We start from the raw sequence: 20,311 nt of genomic DNA, 5'->3' as shown, positions 1-20,311 counted from the left end.
GGATTACCAATGGAGGGAGAACCATAATGGATATAGGGATGAAAGTTCAAATGACTTTCAGAGAAATAGAAATGGAGGTTATATGAGAAATAGGAATGCTGAACATTATGGGAGGGAAGGGAATAATTATCAACAAGGGGGTTTCAACCAACAAAAAAGAAGGGAGGAAAATTCATTTGAAAAAAGACATTTGGATATACCAACATCAAATAGATTCACCCCCCTAAGCAATTTGAAAGATAATCAATTTGGGGTAGGTAATAGTATGAAACAAATAGAATTAACCAGGGAAGAAAAGGATTTTTTAGACCGAAGCCCCCGAAGGGAGGGACGCCCATTACCCCAAAAAAAAAACGAGTATACAAGAAAAAGAAGAAAAGGTTTTAGGATCAAGAGAAAGAAAAAGACAACTAGAGGAGTTAGAGGAGGAAGGGGAAAGAATGGAAAGAATAGAAGCCAAGAGACAGAAATAATTAAGAAAGAAAAAATAGGGATTTTTAATCTGAGTAATAAAATTTTAAGTAAAGATGAGGAGAGGGTTTTGAATTTAGAGTTATCATTTGCCCCATCCAGAACTTTGAATAAATTTGAGACTCACATTAATGTGAAGAAGTACGTGAGGAACCTAACTCTCAAACGGTTCTTTCTAAAAAACCCCATTGAAAAATATATATGTAATGATAGAGCCACCACGAATGTGGATAAATTCGAACATACTAATTTAAAATTGAAGTCAAACTTCTATCCGAAAAATGATAGAGGAAGCAATTTAGAAACCTTCGAAAAAATGGTCCTAATGGACCTAAGGAAAAGTGAAGGGAGAAAGAATAAATGTAAAAGAAATTTAAATAAAAAGGACAAAGAATTACTAGAACAACTTCAAAACAATAGTGATATCACATTCAAAATGGCTGATAAAGGAGGAGGCCTGGTCATCATGGACAGTAAAAATTACAAAAATGAGGCCGAGAGACTACTAAATGATAGAAAGACTTATAGGAAGCTAGATATGGATCCAACTAAGAAGTTTTTAACTAAATTACTTAAAATTATAGATAAAGGGAAGGATAAAGGGATTTTAACAGAAAAAGAATATTTATACATTAAACCTCAATATCCTAGGATTCCCATATTTTACTTTTTGCCTAAGGTGCATAAAAGTCTAGTTAACCCCCCAGGTAGGCCCATCGTCTCGGGGATTGATTCCATTACTTCAAACCTTTCTCAGTACGTGGACAAGTTCCTCCAAAAATATGTAGGAAGTTTAGATTCTTACTTAAAAGACTCCACTAGTGTTTAAAGAATACTAAAAGAGAGAGAATGGGAGGATGGCTTTTTTATGGCCACCTGTGATGTGTCATCTTTGTACACAAATATTAAACACAATCTAGGATTAGAAGCTGTGGAGTATTTTTTATCCAAAGATGAGAGTATAGTTGAGGATCAGAAGGAATTTATATTAGAAAGTATTAGTTTTATATTGGAGCATAATTACTTTTCCTTTGATGGAAACTATTTCCAGCAAATAGAAGGTACAGCCATGGGCACGAGATTCGCGCCGAGCTACGCAAATTTGTTTATGGGAGAATGGGAACAGAGGTTTCTCCAGTTTGCTGAGCTCGGTGCGAATCTCGTGCTTTTTAAAAGATACATAGATGACATTTTAATCATTTGGCGTGGAAGTGAAGAGTCTCTCATAGACTTATTTAACACTATGAACAGTAACGATAGGGGCCTGACTTTTACATATAATATTAGTAAAGAAAAAATAACTTTCCTAGATTTAGATTTAGTTGTGGAGAATAAAGAATGTCTAACTAAAACCCATTTTAAACCCACGGATGCAAATAACTACATCCATGCCACTAGCTGCCATTATAAGAAATGGGTAGACAATATTCCTGTTGGTCAATGTCTAAGGATTCGAAAAAATTGTTCCAGATTAATGGATTTCGAGGAACAAATAGAAATATTGGAAGATAGGTTTAAAGATAGAGGTTATCAGGAGAAGAATATTAAAGCAGCTATCACAAGGGCCAGGGATACAGAGAGAAATTCCCTTTTAGAATATAAAAATAAGAAATTTGAGAAGAAAGAAATGATAGATGTTCCATTTATCACCACATATAGTGAGGATCATGGGATGATGAGGAAAATCCTAAGAAAGCACTGGCACCTTATAAAAAAATGATCCTGTGATTGGAGATAAGCTCCCCCCATACCCAAGGATAGTGTACAAAAAAACAAAACATTTTAAAACAATTTTAGCCCCTAGTGAATTTAAACGGAAAAAAGAAAGACCCCCAAAAGATAAGGATCTAAGAGGAGAGGAAATAAGAGGCTTCTTCCCCTGTGTCACTTGTAAAGCCTGTAGAAATGGGATTAAAAAGAAAGATGTAGTGATCCCAGGTATGGACAAAGAATATAAGATCAAGGATACAATTAGGTGCAATAGTAAGGGTGTAGTGTATATGTTACAATGTTCGTGTAAATATTTTTACATAGGGGAAACAACCAGGATGTTGAAAGACAGGGTTAGGGAACATCTATGGAATATAGAAAAGGGGAAGTTGGATACACATTTATACCAACATTTTAGAGAAACACATAAAAATAACATCAAGGATCTCACATTTTGGGGATTGTGTTTGGTAAGGAAAGAATTTTGAAAATAAACTTTTAAAGAGAGAAGCTGAGTTAATTTATAATTTTAATACACTGTACCCCAACGGTCTCAACTCGGAATTGGAATTGGCCCCTTTTTTAATGTAATTTTTAATGTAATTTTTAATGTAATATTCATTGCTATTATCTAATGTATTTTGTTGTTATATTATTTCCTTATAGAATGAATTATCTCAATACAATATTTATTAGATTTATTACATATACCCAGGATTTATTACATATACCCAATATCAGATTCCCTTGCTTGCTTATTTAACTATATATGTCTCTTACAATATACCCCCACCATTAAATAATACACGTTTTTAAAAAATGCCTTTATTCTTTAGTTCCCATGCCCTTTGATATTTAACACTAGTATTTAAAATAAATATAAACTCCCCCCTCTAGTTAAAATCTTATGAGATTAATGTTTCATTTCTTTTTAATGTGCATTGGGAATATGCTTTAATTTATTAATTCATCAATAAAATATTTGATTTCAGAGTAGTATTTTATTATGTATATCACTATTTTGTTGCATTCAAAATTGAAATAGCCTATATATGAATTGGTTTATGAATGACTGTGGAGTGGTTTACAATTGATTAAACATGTGTCTGTATTGATTCCCACATTTAACGTAAACTGGAAGGAAAAGAACAATTGACAAATCAGGAGCTACAGCGGGGTTTTTAAGAGAGCACAGGTGCAGGGTAAAGTATCTTGATAAAGACCCACACGGGTTGAAACGCGTAGAAGAATCACCCTGTCACTACACAAAAAACTACCTTTTCTCCTGTTAAGTGTGGTCAGTCCACGGGTCATCATTACTTCTGGGATATTAACTCCTCCCCAACAGGAAGTGCAAGAGGATTCACCCAGCAGAGCTGCTATATAGCTCCTCCCCTCTACGTCACCCCCAGTCATTCTCTTGCACCCAACGAATAGATAGGATGTGTGAGAGGACTGTGGTGATTATTCTTTGTTTTATACCTTCAATCAAAAGTTTGTTATTTTATAATAGCACCGGAGTGTGTTATTCCTTCTCTGGTAGAATTTGAAGAAGAATCTACCTGAGTTTTTTCTATGATTTTAGCCGGAGTAGTTAAGATCATATTGCTGTTTCTCGGCCATCTGAGGAGAGGTAAACTTCAGATCAGGGGACAGCGGGCAGATTAATCTGCAAGAGGTATGTAGCAGCTTATTATTTTCTGACAATGGAATTGATGAGAAAATTCTGCCATACCGATATAATGTAAACTCAGCCTTAAATGCAGTAGCAGCAACTGGTATCAGGCTGTCATGTATGTATATTTTACACTTCAGTATTCTGGGGAATGGCACTTCACTGGAATTATACTGTATGCATAAGACTTTAGCCTAATTTGCAGGGACTAGCAACAGGCTTTTTAATAACACTTAATTTATTTATGTTAAACGTTTTTTGCTGGCATGTAAAATCGTTTAATTTTCTGAGGTACTGGGTGAAAAAATGTTTTGGGCACTATTTTTTCCACTTGGCAGTCGTTTTTATTTAATTTATGACAGTTTACTGATCTCTCTCACTGTTGTGTATGAGGGGGAGGGGCCTTTTTTGGCGCTTTTGCTACGCATCAAAAAATTCAGTCAGAAGTTTGTCTTCCCTGCATGATCCGGTTCATCTCTACAGAACTCAGGGGTCTTCAAAACTTGTTTTGAGGGAGGTAATCACTCACAGCAGAGCTGTGAGATTGTAGTTGACTGTGATAAAAAACGTTTATTTTTATTTATTTTTTTATTTTTTTTCTGCTATCAGGGTTAATTATCCTTTGCTAATGGGAGCAATCCTTTGCTAAAAGTGTGTTTTTTTACAAAGATTTGATGCTATAACTTTTCAGTTTATCAATTTTCAACTGTCATAACTTTTTCTGTGCTTCTTAAAGGCACAGTACGTTTTCATATTATTTGTAAATTACTTTGAAAAGTATTTCCAAGTTGCTAGTTTATTTGCTAGTGTGTTAAACATGTCTGATTCAGAGGAAGATATCTGTGCTATATGTGCTAAAGCCAAAGTGGAGCCCAATAGAAATTTATGTACTAACTGCATTGATGCTACTTTAAATAAAAGTCAATCTGTACAAATTGAACATATTTCACCAAACAACGAGGGGAGAGTTATGCCGACTAACTCACCTCACGTGTCAGTACCTGCATCTCCCGCTCGGGAGGTGCGTGATATTGTAGCGCTGAGTACATCTGGGCGGCCATTACAAATCACATTACAGGATATGGCTACTGTTATGACTGAAGTTTTGGCTAAATTACCAGAACTAAGAGGTAAGCGTGATCACTCTGGGGTGAGAACAGAGTGCGCTGATAATATTAGGGCCATGTCAGATACTGCGTCGCAATTTGCAGAACATGAGGACGGAGAGCTTCATTCTGCGGGTGACGGTTCTGATCCAAACAGACTGGATTCAGATATTTCAAATTTTAAATTTAAGCTGGAAAACCTCCGTGTATTACTAGGGGAGGTGTTAGCAGCTCTGAATGATTGTAACACAGTTGCAATACCAGAGAAATTGTGTAGGTTGGATAAATATTTTGCGGTACCGGCGAGTACTGACGTTTTTCCTATACCTAAGAGACTTACTGAAATTGTTACTAAGGAGTGGGATAGACCCGGTGTGCCGTTCTCACCCCCTCCAATATTTAGAAAGATGTTTCCAATAGACGCCACCACACGGGACTTATGGCAAACGGTCCCTAAGGTGGAGGGAGCAGTTTCTACTTTAGCTAAGCGTACCACTATCCCGGTGGAGGATAGCTGTGCCTTTTCAGATCCAATGGATAAAAAGTTAGAGGGTTACCTTAAGAAAATGTTTGTTCAACAAGGTTTTATATTGCAACCTCTTGCATGCATTGCGCCTGTCACGGCTGCAGCAGCATTTTGGTTTGAGTCTCTGGAAGAGACACTTGAATCAGCTCCATTAGATGAGATTACACACAAGCTTAAAGCCCTTAAGTTTGCTAACTCATTTATTTCGGATGCCGTAGTACATTTAACTAAACTTACGGCTAAGAATTCCGGATTCGCCATTCAGGCGCGCAGAGCACTCTGGCTAAAATCCTGGTCAGCTGATGTTACTTCTAAATCTAAATTGCTTAATATTCCTTTCAAAGGGCAGACCTTATTCGGGCCCGGGTTGAAAGAAATTATCGCTGACATTACAGGGGGTAAAGGCCATGCCCTGCCTCAAGACAGAGCCAAACCTAAGGCTAGACAGTCTAATTTTCGTTCCTTTCGTAATTTCAAAGCAGGAGCAGCATCAACTTCCTCTGCACCAAAACAGGAAGGAGCTGTTGCTCGCTACAGACAAGGCTGGAGACCTAACCAGTCCTGGAACAAGGGCAAGCAGGCCAGGAAACCTGCTGCTGCCCCTAAGACAGCATGAATCGAGGGCCCCCGATCCGGGAACGGATCTAGTGGGGGGCAGACTTTCTCTCTTCGCCCAGGCTTGGGCAAGAGATGTCCAGGATCCCTGGGCGTTAGAGATCATATCTCAGGGATACCTTCTGGACTTCAAATCCTCTCCCCCAAGAGGGAGATTTCATCTGTCAAGGTTGTCAACAAACCAAATAAAGAAAGAGGCGTTTCTACGCTGCGTACAAGATCTTTTATTAATGGGAGTGATCCATCCGGTTCCGCGGTCGGAACAAGGACAAGGGTTTTACTCAAATCTGTTTGTGGTTCCCAAAAAAGAGGGAACTTTCAGGCCAATCTTGGATTTAAAGATCCTAAACAAATTCCTAAGAGTTCCATCGTTCAAAATGGAAACTATTCGGACAATTTTACCCATGATCCAAAAGGGTCAGTACATGACCACAGTGGATTTAAAGGATGCTTACCTTCACATACCGATTCACAAAGATCATTACCGGTATCTAAGGTTTGCCTTTCTAGACAGGCATTACCAGTTTGTAGCTCTTCCATTCGGATTGGCTACGGCTCCAAGAATCTTCACAAAGGTTCTGGGTGCTCTTCTGGCGGTACTAAGACCGCGAGGAATTTCGGTAGCTCCGTACCTAGACGACATTCTGATACAAGCTTCAAGCTTTCAAACTGCCAAGTCTCATACAGAGTTAGTACTGGCATTTCTAAGGTCGCATGGATGGAAGGTGAACGAAAAGAAGAGTTCTCTCTTTCCACTCACAAGAGTTCCCTTCTTGGGGACTCTTATAGATTCTGTAGAAATGAAGATTTACCTGACAGAAGACAGGTTAACAAAGCTTCAAAATGCATGCCGTGTCCTTCATTCCATTCAACACCCGTCAGTAGCTCAATGCATGGAGGTGATCGGCTTAATGGTAGCGGCAATGGACATAGTACCCTTTGCACGCCTACATCTCAGACCGCTGCAATTGTGCATGCTAAGTCAGTGGAATGGGGATTACTCAGACTTGTCCCCTACTCTGAATCTGGATCAAGAGACCAGAAATTCTCTTCTATGGTGGCTTTCTCGGCCACATCTGTCCAGGTGGATGCCATTCAGCAGGCCGGACTGGACAATTGTAACAACAGACGCCAGCCTACTAGGTTGGGGCGCTGTCTGGAATTCTCTGAAGGCTCAGGGACAATGGAATCAGGAGGAGAGTCTCCTACCAATAAACATTCTGGAATTGAGAGCAGTTCTCATTGCCCTTCTGGCTTGGCCCTAGTTAACAACTCGGGGGTTCATCAGGTTTCAGTCGGACAACATCACGACTGTAGCTTACATCAACCATCAGGGAGGGACAAGAAGCTCCCTAGCAATGATGGAAGTATCAAAGATAATTCGCTGGGCAGAGTCTCACTCTTGCCACCTGTCAGCAATCCACATCCCGGGAGTGGAGAACTGGGAGGCGGATTTCTTAAGTCGTCAGACTTTTCATCCGGGGGAGTGGGAACTTCATCCGGAGGTCTTTGCCCAAATACTTCGACGTTGGGGCAAACCAGAGATAGATCTCATGGCGTCTCGACAGAATGCCAAGCTTCCTCGTTACGGGTCCAGATCCAGGGATCCGGGAGCGGTTCTGATAGATGCTTTGACAGCACCTTGGACCTTCGGGATGGCTTATGTGTTTCCACCCTTCCCGATGCTTCCTCGATTGATTGCCAGAATCAAACAGGAGAGAGCATCAGTGATTCTAATAGCGCCTGCATGGCCACGCAGGACTTGGTATGCAGATCTAGTGGACATGTCATCCTGTCCACCTTGGTCTCTACCTCTGAAACAGGACCTTCTGATCCAGGGTCCCTTCAAACATCAAAATCTAATTTCTCTGAAGCTGACTGCTTGGAAATTGAACGCTTGATTTTATCAAAACGTGGTTTTTCTGAGTCAGTTATTGATACCTTAATACAGGCTAGGAAGCCTGTTACCAGAAAGATTTACCATAAGATATGGCGCAAATACTTATATTGGTGCGAATCCAAGAGTTACTTATGGAGTAAGGTTAGGATTCCGAGGATATTGTCCTTTCTACAAGAAGGTTTAGAAAAGGGTTTATCCGCTAGTTCCTTAAAGGGACAGATTTCAGCTCTGTCCATTCTTTTACACAAACGTCTGTCAGAAGTTCCGGACGTTCAAGCTTTTTGTCAGGCTTTAGCTAGGATCAAGCCTGTGTTTAAAACTGTTGCTCCACCATGGAGTTTGAACTTAGTTCTTAATGTTTTACAGGGTGTTCCGTTTGAACCCCTTCATTCCATTGATATCAAGCTGTTATCTTGGAAAGTTCTATTTTTAATGGCGATTTATCCGCCTTACATTGTGATTCTCCTTATCTGATTTTTCATTCAGACAAGGTAGTTCTGCGTACTAAACCTGGGTTCCTACCTAAGGTGGTCACTAACAGGAATATCAATCAAGAGATTGTGGTTCCATCTTTGTGTCCTAATCCTTCTTCGAAGAAGGAACGTCTGCTACACAATCTAGATGTGGTCCGTGCCCTGAAATTTTATCTACAGGCAACTAAGGATTTTCGACAAATGTCTTCCCTGTTTGTCGTTTATTCTGGTCAGAGGAGAGATCAAAAAGCTTCGGCTACTTCTCTCTCTTTTTGGCTTCGTAGCATAATTCGGTTAGCCTATGAGACTGCTGGACAGCAGCCTCCTGAAAGAATTACAGCACATTCTACTAGAGCTGTGGCTTCCACTTGGGCCTTTAAGAATGAGGCTTCTGTTGAACAGATTTGCAAGGCTGCAACTTGGTCTTCTCTTCATACTTTTTCCAAATTTTACAAATTTGACACTTTTGCTTCTTCGGAGGCTGTTTTTGGGAGAAAGGTTCTTCAGGCAGTGGTTCCTTCCGTATAAAGAGCCTGCCTGTCCCTCCCGTCATCTGTGTACTTTAGCTTTGGTATTGGTATCCCAGAAGTAATGATGACCCGTGGACTGACCACACTTAACAGGAGAAAACAAAATTTATGCTTACCTGATAAATTCCTTTCTCCTGTAGTGTGGTCAGTCCACGGCCCGCCCTGTTTTTTATGGCAGGTAAAAAAATTTTGAATTATACTCCAGTCACCACTACACCCTTTGGCTTCTCCTTTCTCGTTGGTCCTTGGTCGAATGACTGGAGGTGACGTAGAGGGGAGGAGCTATATAGCAGCTCTGCTGGGTGAATCCTCTTGCACTTCCTGTTGGGGAGGAGTTAATATCCCAGAAGTAATGATGACCCGTGGACTGACCACACTACAGGAGAAAGGAATTTATCAGGTAAGCATAAATTTTGTTTTTTCTGCTACTAGTCTATTTGATAGACAAAGACTGGAGGATAATCTTTCACCGCGTACTGTGTAAGTACTGAAGAGCGGTAAACAGAACCAGGACTAGAGGTCTTCCTACACCTCGTAATAGACTTGCGCAAGTCTGATTCACCTGGAGGTTCCGGAAACCAGGTGACGTAGGAGTCTTGGAAGCCGCCGGCGTGCGGTCGATTGTTTGCAGCAGAGCGGTTGAAATACAAGTGGAGTAACGGTAAGAAGGCGGATAGCCTTAAAACATACAGGATTGTAACGGAGATTTCCGTAAAGTATTGAAGTCTTATGGACTACTCTTTTGCAAACTGAATACAGCGCCGGTGAAAAAAGACCGACGGCTGTTGTCACTTGGGATAATCAGTTTTTAAAGAGACTAATACCTGGCACTTTACCTTGCTGTAGCGAACCTGTCAAAAATTGCACTGTGCACAAACTTTTATCATAACATCTTTTATCAGGAACAGACAAGATTACCTTTAAATCCTTTTTGGAAATATATTGCACCTTCTGGTTTTGATACGAATTAAAGCTTGCATTTATATTGTTTTTATATAATCATCTAGATTGATATTGTTTTAGGGAGTGTGTGAACGGCTGAAAGAGCAACTATAGTTGGGAGTGAATGTGTATTGTTTTAGATATTGAATATTAATTGTTGTTTTAATCTTGAATATTAATTATCATTTTGGAACTGTTCACCAAATACATTTTTTTTTTTTTTTTAATATGTCAGATTTGTTTATTAATTAAATATTTTAATATAATTAAAACGGTAGTAGATTGGATATTATTTCCCTAAGTCTGATCTATTCTCTACAGAGGGAATTCTAATTGTTTTGCATATCTACTGAATCTCCTGCTTTAAGCGCCCACTATTTATAAATCTGTTATTGTAATTGTTACTATCCAGGAAGGGGATAGTTTTACAGTGAGGCTTTGGAGATTAGATTCAGCGCTTCACCCACACTACTGTTTTAAATTTAATTACTCACATACATGCATACATTTCCCTGAGCTAGCAGCATGCTGACTGTAAATACTAGATGGGTTGTGTAATTACATACATACATACATACATTTCCCTGAGCTAGCAGCATGCTGACTGTAAATACTAGATGGGTTGTGTAATTACTCACATACATACATACATACATACATACATACATTTCCCTGAGCTAGCAGCATGCTGACTGTAAATACTAGATGGATTGTGTAATTACTCACATACATACATACATTTCCCTGAGCTAGCAGCATGCTGACTGTAAATACTAGATGGGTTGTGTAATTACTCACATACATACATACATACATACATACATTTCCCTGAGCGAGCAGCATGCTGACTGTAAATACTAGATGGGTTGTGTAATTACTCACATACATACATACATACATACATACATTTCCCTGAGCGAGCAGCATGCTGACTGTAAATACTAGATGGGTTGTGTAATTACTCACATACATACATACATACATACATACATTTCCCTGAGCGAGCAGCATGCTGACTGTAAATACTAGATGGGTTGTGTAATTACTCACATTTCCCTGAGCGAGCAGCATGCTGACTGTAAATACTAGATGGGTTGTGTAATTACTCACATTTCCCTGAGCGAGCAGCATGCTGACTCTAAATACTAGATGGGTTGTGTAGACTAAATTACTGTTTTAAAACCAAACTTCACAGTTTTATTCAGTAGCACATCCTCCCACTGATTACTTTTGTGGAGTCATTTTTAAAGACTTTGTCTTGGTGACCTTTAAGTTCCATGAGTTTAAAAGTCCATTTGAAGGGGAAAAAAAAAAAAAACTATTAAAGGACCAGATCCCTCCTGTGCGGGTAATGCGTAAAATTAGGGTTAAGAGTGTACAAATATATAAACAGGGATTGTTTTCATACATGATCTCTTGTGCACTTTATGTGAGGTTTTATAAAGTCTAGTGTATTATTATCATGTTTTATAGTAACTGCATTTTCACCTTAAAAATCTTGTTGTAAAAAGTTTAGGAGGGCTCCAGGGCGTGCACATTTTTTTCATGTAATTGGCAAGAGTCCATGAGCTAGTGACGTATGGGATATACAATCCTACCAGTATTTCCCAAACCTCAAAATGCCTATAAATACACCCCTCACCACACCCACAATTCAGTTTTACAAACTTTGCCTCCTATGTAGGTGGTGAAGTAAGTTTGTGCTAAGATTTTCTACTTTTATATGCGCTAATCAGCATTTTTAAGCCCGATTCCTCTCAGAGTACAGCAAATGTCAGAGAGATGTGAAGGGAGTATCACCTATTGAATTCTGTGGTTTTCCTCGCGGGAAATCCTTTTCATAGGTTCTCTGTTATCGGTCGTAGAGATTCATCTCCTACCTCCCTTTTCAGATCGACGATATACTCTCATATTCCATTACCTCTACTGATAACTGTTTCAGTACTGGTTTGGCTATCTGCTATATGTGGATGGGTGTCTTTCGGTAAGTATGTTTTCATTACTTAAGACACTCTCAACTATGGTTTGGCACTTTATGTATTAATATAAAGTTCTAAATATATGTATTGTACTTATATTTGCCATGAGTCAGGTTTATGTATATTTCCTTTTGCAAACTATCTGTTTCATATTTGGGGAAAAAACCTATTTAGGAAAATATTTTTCTTACCTGGGGTATAGTCTTTTTTTCAAATTGACTGCTTTTTCATTCAATTTTCTCGGGCAAATTGCTGATGTTTATTGCATCATTCTTGGCGCAAGACATTTTTTGACGCGAAGGTACGTCCGGTGACGCAAATTCGTCATTTCCAGCGTCTTAGTTGACGCCGAGTTTCCTTGCACAAGGTTGCGTCTGCAATGACGCAAGTGTTTCATTTCCGGACGTTGTTAGCGCCAAAAAATGTCATTTTGCATTGTGCGTCATACTTGGTGCCAAATAATTTCATTATATAAACCCCCTTTCCTATATGCCTCTTGCCTTTTTCTTGCCTGTTTGCATTTTTTTCCCATTCCTGAAACTGCCATATAAGGAAATTGATCATTTTGCTTTATATGTTGTTTTTCTCTTACATTTGCAAGATGTCTCAATCTGATCCTGTCTCAGAAACCACTGTTGGAACCCTGCTGCCTGATAACAGTTCTACCAAAGCTAAGTGTATCTGTTGTAAATTTGTGGAGATTATATCTCCAGCTGTGGTATGTAATAGTTGTCATGATAAGCTTTTACATGCAGAGAATGTATCCATCAGTAATAGTACAATGCCTGTTGTTCCTTCAACATCTAATGTACATGATATCCCTGTGAATATAAAAGATTTTATTGCTGAAGCGATTCAGAAGGCTTTGTCTGCTATCCCGCCTTCTAATAAACATAAAATGTCTTCTAAAACTTCTCATAAAGTTGATGAGATTTCAAATGACCGACATCATACTGAATTATGTTTTAGTATATTCGTTCCTTGTTAAGAGGTGTTGATTACGTTAGATATTGAGGAAACTAGTCCTCTTGATACTAAAACTATTAAACGTTTAAATTCTGTTTATAAACCTCCTGTGGTTACTCCAAAGATTTTTCCAGTTCCTGATACTATTTCTGATATTTATAAGTAATGGAATAGGCCTGGTACTTCTTTTATCCCTTCTTCATTGGTTTAAAAAAATTGTATCCTTTGCCAGCAGTTAGATTGGAGTTTTGGGAAAAGATCCCCAAAGTTGATGGGGCTATTTCTACTCTTGCCAAATGTACTACTATTCCTATGGAAGATAGTACTTCCTTTAAGACCCTTTAGATAGGAAACTTGAATCTTATCTAAGGAAAGCTTATTTGTATTCTGGCTATTGTCTCAGGCCTGCCATTTCTATGGCTGATGTTGCAGCTGCATCAACTTTTTGGTTGGAAAGTTTAGCGCAACAGGAAATGGATCCTGATTTGTCTAGCATTGTTCGCTTGCTTCAACATGTTAATCATTTTATCTGTGATGCCATTTTTTATATAATCAAAATTGATGTTAAATCTATGTCTTTAGCTATTTTAGCTAGAAGAGCTTTGTAGCTCAAATATTGGAATGCTGACATGGTATCTAAATCTAGATTACTATCTCTTACTTTCCAAGGTAGTAATTTATATGGTTCTCAGTTGGATTAGATTATTTCAACTGTCACTGGGGGGAAGGGAGTTTTTTTGCCTCAGGATAAAAGACCTAAGGGTAAATCTAAAGCTTCTGACCGTTTTCGTTCCTTTTCGACAAAATAAGGAACAGAAACCCAATCCTTACCCCAAAGAATCTGGTTCCAATTGGAAACCTTCAAGTTGGAGTAAATCCAAGCCGTTTAAGACATCAAAGCCAGCCCCCAAGTCTGCATGAAGGTGCGGCCCTCATTCCAGCTCAGCTGGTAGGGGGCAGATTCTTCCAAAGCATTTGGGCAGATTCTGTCCAAAATCAATGGATTCAGAGTATTGTCTCTCAAGGGTACCGAATAGGATTTAGAGTAAGACCTCCTGTGAGATTTTTTCTCTCACGCATCCCAGCAAACCCAGTAAAGGCTCAGGCTTTTCTGAAGTATGATTCAGACCTGGAGCTTTCAGGGGTAATCATACCAGTTCCGTTTCAGGAACAGGGTCTGGGGTTTTATTCAAATCTATTCATTGTCCCAAAGAAAGAAAATTCATTCAGGCCAGTTCTGGATCTGAAAATTTTGAATCATTTTGTAAGAGTGTCAACTTTCAAAATGGTGACTATAAGGACTATTCTGCCTTTTGTTCAGCAAGTTCATTATATGTCCACGATAGACTTACAGGATGCATATCTTCATATTCCGATTCATCCAGACCACTATCCGTTTCTGAGATTCTCTTTTCTGGACAAGCATTACCAATTTGTCGCTCTTCTATTTATCCTAGCGACAGCTCTAAGAATCTTTTCAAAGGTTCTCGGTGCCCTACTCTCTGTAATCGGAGAACAAGGTATTGCGGTGTTTACTTATTTGGACGATATCTTGGTACTAGCTCAGTCTTTACATTCTGCAGAATCTCACACGTATCAACTAGTGTTGTTTCTTCAAAGACATGATTGGAGGATCAATTTACCAAAAAGTTCCTTGATTCCTCAGACAAGGGTCACCTTTTTAGGTTTCCAGATAGATTCAGTGTCCATGACTCTGTCTCTAACAGACAAGACGATTAAAATTGGTTTCAGCTTTTTGGAAACTTCAGTCTCAATCATTCCCTTCAGTAGCTATGTGCATGGAAGTTTTAGGTCTCGTGACTGCAGCATTGGACCCGATCCACTTTGCTCGTTTTCATATGAGACCTCTCCAACTTTGTATGCTGAATCGGTGGTGCAGGGATTATACAAAGATATCACAAATAATATCCTTAAATCCCAATGTTCGACTCTCTCTGACTTGGTGCTTAGATCGCCATTGTATAGTTCAAGGGGCTTCTTTTGTTCGTCCAACCTGAACTGTGATCACAACAGATGCAAGTCTTACAGGTTGGGGAGCTGTCTGGGGATCTCTGACAGCACAAGGGGTTTGGAAATCTCAAGAGGCGAGGTTACCAATCAATATTTTAGAACTCCCTGCTATTTTCAGGGCTCTTCAGGTTTGGCCTCTGTTGAAGAGAGAACCATTCATTTGTTTTCAGACAGACAATATCACAACTGTGGCATATGTCAATCATCAGGGTGGGACTTACAGTCTCCTAGCTATGAAAGAAGTATCTTGGATACTTTCTTGGGCATAATCCAGCTCCTGTCTAATTTCTGCTGTACATATCCGAGGTGTAGACAATTGGGAAGCGGATTATCTCAGCCATCAGACTTTACATCTGGGGGAGTGGTCGCTCCATCCACATGTGTTTTCTCAGATTGTTCAGATGTGGGGTTTTCCAGAAATAGATCTGATGGCTTCCCAATGTAAACAAGAAACTTCCCAGGTACCTGTCCAGGTCCAGGGATCCTCAGGCGGAGGCAGTGGATGCATTAGCAGTTCCTTGGTGTTACCAACCTGCTTATATCTTCCCGCCTCTTGTTCTTTTTCCAAGAGTGATTTCCAAGATCATAATGGAACAATCGTTTGTGTTTCTGATAGCTCCAGCATGGCCTCACAGGTTTTGGTATGCAGATCTTGTCCGGGTGTCCAGTTGCCAACCTTGGCCACTTCCTTTAAGACCAGACCTTCTGTCTCAAGGTCCGTTTTTCCATCAGGATCTCAAATCATTAAATTTCAAGGTATAGAAATTGAACGCCTAGTGCTTAGTCATAGAAGTTTCTCTGACTCGGTGATTAATACTATGTTACAGGCTCGTAAATCTGTTTCTAGGAAGATTTATGAACAAGTTTGGAAGACTTATATTTCATGGTGTTCTCATAAATTCTCCTGGCATTCTTTTAGAATTCCTAGAATTTTTCAGTTTCTTCAGGATGGTTTGGATAAAGGTTTGTCTGTTCCTTGAAGGGACAAATCTTTGCTCTTTCTGTTTTATTCCACAGAAAGATTGCTAAGCTTCCTGATATTCACTGTTTTGTACAGGCTTTGGTCCGTATCAAGCCTGTCATTAAATCAATTTCTCCTCCTTGGAGTCTTAATTTGGTTTTGAAGGCTTTACAGGCTCGTCATTTTGAGCCTATGCATTCTTTGGACATTAAACTACTTTCTTGGAAAGTGTTGTTCTTTTTGGCCATCTCTTCTGCTAGAAGAGTTTCTGAATTATCTGCTCTTTCTTGTGAATCTCCTTTTCTGATTTTCCATCAGGATAAGGCAGTTTTGCGGACTTCATTTAAATTTCTACATAAGGTTGTGAATTCTAACATTAATAGGGAAATTGTTGTCTCCTCTTTGTGTCCTAATCCTAAGAATTCTTTGGAGAAATCCTTACATTCTTCGGATGTTGTAAGAGCTTTGAAATATTATATTGAAGCTACTAAAGATTTCAGGTAGGCTTCTAGTCTTTTGTCTTTTCTGGTTCTAGGAAAGGTCAGAAAGCTTCTGCCATTTCCTTGGCATCTTGGTTAAAGCTTTTGATTCATCAGGCTTATTTTGAGTCGGGTCAGTCCCCGCCTCAGAGAATTACAGCTCATTCTACTAGATCAGTCTCCACTTCGTGGGCTTTTAAGAATGAAGCTTCAGTTGATCAGATTTGCAAAGCAGCAACTTGGTCTTCTTTGCATAATTCTACCGTTTTGATGTATTTGCTTCTTCAGAAGCAGTTTTTGGTAGAAAAGTTCTTCAGGCAGCTGTTTCAGTTTGATTCCTCTGCTTACGTTTCCATTTTTTTCTTTTCAACTATGAGAAAAAATTTATATATTTTTGGTTGTGGATTAATTTTTTCAGCGGAAAATGGCTGTTATTATTTTTACCCCTCCCTCTCTAGTGACTCTTCTGTGGAGTTCCACATCTTGGGTATTAGTATCCCATACGTCACTAGCTCATGGACTCTTGCCAATTACATGAAAGAAAACGTAATTTATGTAAGAACTTACCTGATAAATTCATTTGTTTCATATTGGCAAGAGTCCATGAGACCCACCCTTTTTATGGTGGTTATGATTTTTTGTATAAAGCACACTTATATTTCCAGTTCCTTTTTTTGATGCTTTTTACTCCTTTCTTTATCACCCCACTACTTGGCTATTCGTTAAACTGATCTGTGGGTATGGTGAAGGGTGTATTTATAGGCATTTTGAGGTTTGGGAAACTTTGCTCCTCCTGGTAGGATTGTATATCCCATACGTCACTAGCTCATGGACTCTTGCCAATATGAAAGAAATTAATTTATCAGGTAAGTTCTTACATAATTTGTTTTTATAGCTAATGTTATGCCATCTACAACAGTCTTTCGTCCTGTAACTCTCTCTATTTCTCTTGTCAGATGGAGGGCAAAGTAAAGGAGATCCCAAGCTGCAGCGTAAGAACCAGTGATGCACATTCAATACAGACATGGACAAATGTTTGTTTTCTCAGATCGGCCAGGACCTACCCTGTCGGAAAGTGCTTCTCGGGCGGCCAAGGGGCTGCCCTGTATTCTCGATGTTTACATTTACTGATCCCAAGCACTGTGGACAGGGGAACGATTACTTGATCGACAGACTGAACTTGTGCGTGACTGGCTATAAGATGGTGCTGCCAAACCGCCAAGCGTATTTTTACAGCAAAATGATGGGAGAATCCTCTCCACAACATGATTAGCTGGGTTGAATGATTAAATTGATTTTTATATTTATTGTTTTGCTAATATAATCCTAGAAATAGCCTGAGGGGCTGATCGCATTCCGTTCCGTGTGTTGGAAAGAGTCAGAGCACAATTTAGACTAAACAGAAACACAATATCAGGTTTCGTGCAAAGGTTCACTAGTGGGTCAATAGGATGTTCTTTGCACTATGTCAAGAGCTTCATTAGTGGATTGAGTAGATATACTGGTCATTGCTTACTTAGTTTATCACGAGCCGATGCAAGAATGATAAATGAGCAGTTTCCTAAAACACGAGACTATGTCAAACCCTGGTATGGTACTGGTATAAATTACTAAATGTTCTATAGTAGAAGAAAAGACCAGCAAAAACATAGCATGGGCCTGGCACGGATTGGCATGAATAGGTATTAGGCGCAGCCAGATGCAGCTTGATTTCCCAGGGTACTTCAGCACTGCGTATTTAGAAGAGTGAGAAAGCTAAACTGCTGTACGAAGCATGTGCTTCAAGTACTCCCCGTGGACTTAGTTAGTGGATAGACCTACTTCATAAATGGTACACACTCTCCAAATTTCAAAGCTCAATATAATATAACGATCACCACAAAAATATAAGAAAATGCAACATTTCAATGCAAGTTCAAGAAGGTCTATTAAAAAAAAAAAACTAAACAGTATTTGTGTACGAGGAGCAGGGGTTGTGCCGAGTCTGATTTATAGAACCAAATCCAATTATAAGAGAGCTGATTGCAGGCTGTCACGTCTTACTCAATGCCTAGCAGTTTTTCTTGACAAAAGACTTCTCTGTACAGCCGCTAGGACTAGTCATGACCACATTGCAATAAACCTGCTTGTACTCCGGAAAGGACCTGTTTAATTCCCAAGCTGGCATACAGTGGAGCCCTAAACGTCCAAGCAGATCTGGAAGGAAATACCACTACACAAGCAGTTCAGTTGCCTTAGTCATTAACATTTTCTGAAGATTGTGAAGGAGCTCACCCTGTAAACATTGATGTACTCTGTGATTACACATTACTTGTGCATCCTTTCATCATTCTACGTTTTGTGCGCCTAAAAGCAATAATACGGCCCAACGGGCACGTTCCTGCTGTAGAAATTGCTGGATGACCTGCTTTACAATAGGTAGCTGTAATTTCTGGATATGAAGACAAGTTTTCTTGTACGTTTGGCTCCGTGTCTTATAGCCAGTCAAGCTGAACTGTTGCCTACGCAGGAACTGTTTAAGCCCAGTTTCCACCGCGGCCAGGAAAGGAACGGACAATGGCTTTTATTGTGCTAGCCGGCCCTTAGTTGGCTAGTGGAGGAACATGTCTCTAGTTTTGGACTTGAGAATAATTTTACTTTTTACCCAAATTGCTGCTATAAACCTGACCTTTTTGGCTGTATTAGGAAATATTTTAGTTTTAGATTTGTTTCCACTTCCTCACCTCTCATCAGGTCAGTTGTAGCATAAATCAACCAGTTGGCGATGTCCTATTTTTTGCTTTCAACCAAGATTATCAGCTACAATTAATGTACTAATGATTTTATATAAATTCCATTTGTACCGATAGAAATTTGAAAATAATTTAAATACTTCCTTCCGTTGCTCAACACAAGGGTTGACAAATTTTTAATGTAACCTAGGAGCCAACTGGCATTCTGAGGAGCCTGATGCACAGTTTTAGGAGCTGTGGAAGAATTTTATTCATAGATGCCTGTAGTAATTATCCCCAAGAATTGTAGGAGCCAGAAGCAACTGTTTTAGAAGCCATGGCCCTGGAAATGTCATGCCCTACCTCAGGTAGGATGCTGCTTTATGGAAGACCGGTTGTAACTGTCAGATGGTGAGAGTAACAGATTCCAGGTCTTGTCTTATCCGAATATCTTTCCCTCTATGAAAAATCATGTCTGTTTCTGTTCACATTCTCTCCCTTCATCACCACTAGTCTCGCAAAGCTTCACCCTTTAAGTGCCTTTTATTTCCTGTGCTTTTGTTTTCAAATTCTCATTACAGTACATATGTTATATCTAATAAATCAGTTCCCGGAGGTGACGTTAAAAAGGTTATTTAACTGTAATCGCTTTAGAGCAAGAATTCAGCAAATCCCTACAGAGATCATTCCTTGATCTTCTGGAGTTCCAAATATTGCTCCTTTTTAAATGTAAAGAAATGTTGTGTCTCGTCAATTTTCTCTTGTGTGTGCAAAATTGTCTGTCCCAATAAAGAGGTGCCTTTTGTGGCAGTAGGGAGTCTGAGGCTAACCCAGTATCCAGGTAACCCTAAAGTAGAATCCCATTGATTGTGGAAACTTTTTTTTTTTTTCTTTTGGCGGGTGGGGAATATGTGCAGAAACTTAGTATTTAAAGATTAAAAACTTACTGAAAATAGATTGTGGTGTCTATTGACTGTTTTTATATTGAGATGTCATTAAATTATGGGAAGTGATCTGCTTTTTTTTGCATTTTGATAAAAATAATCTTGACCCTGAAGAGTGATAAAAAGCAGTTTATACAAGCAACCAATTATCTGTAATTAAATACTCTTCAGTTGTATTCTCTTGGTACTGCGTTCCTTCTCCTTAGCGGCCAGAAGTAATGACATATTTATTATGAAACATGAACACTCGCAGCAGAAAACCCTGTGAAGTAAATACGTTAAAGGAGCAGGC

At 39.2% G+C, this 20,311-nt stretch overlaps 1 protein-coding gene across 2 annotated transcripts in view; it reads left to right on the top strand.

The window, feature by feature from the left end:
- The window catches only part of UBN2 (ubinuclein 2), a 265,262-nt gene extending 245,232 nt beyond the window's left edge, over positions 1-20,030 (top strand). For both annotated transcript variants that reach the window (XM_053721337.1, XM_053721336.1), the window contains one exon: positions 17,321-20,030. In XM_053721337.1, coding sequence (XP_053577312.1) covers positions 17,321-17,370 — 50 coding nt within the window. In that variant the 3' untranslated portion in view covers positions 17,371-20,030. The remainder of the gene's footprint in view (positions 1-17,320) is intronic.
- Positions 20,031-20,311: the final 281 nt, after the last annotated feature.

This window comes from Bombina bombina, chromosome 7 (genome assembly GCF_027579735.1).
Source record: "Bombina bombina isolate aBomBom1 chromosome 7, aBomBom1.pri, whole genome shotgun sequence".
Lineage (NCBI taxonomy): Eukaryota > Metazoa > Chordata > Amphibia > Anura > Bombinatoridae > Bombina > Bombina bombina.
The sequence above is the reverse complement of the archived record's forward strand: the minus strand, read 5'-3'. Positions and strand labels throughout refer to the sequence as shown.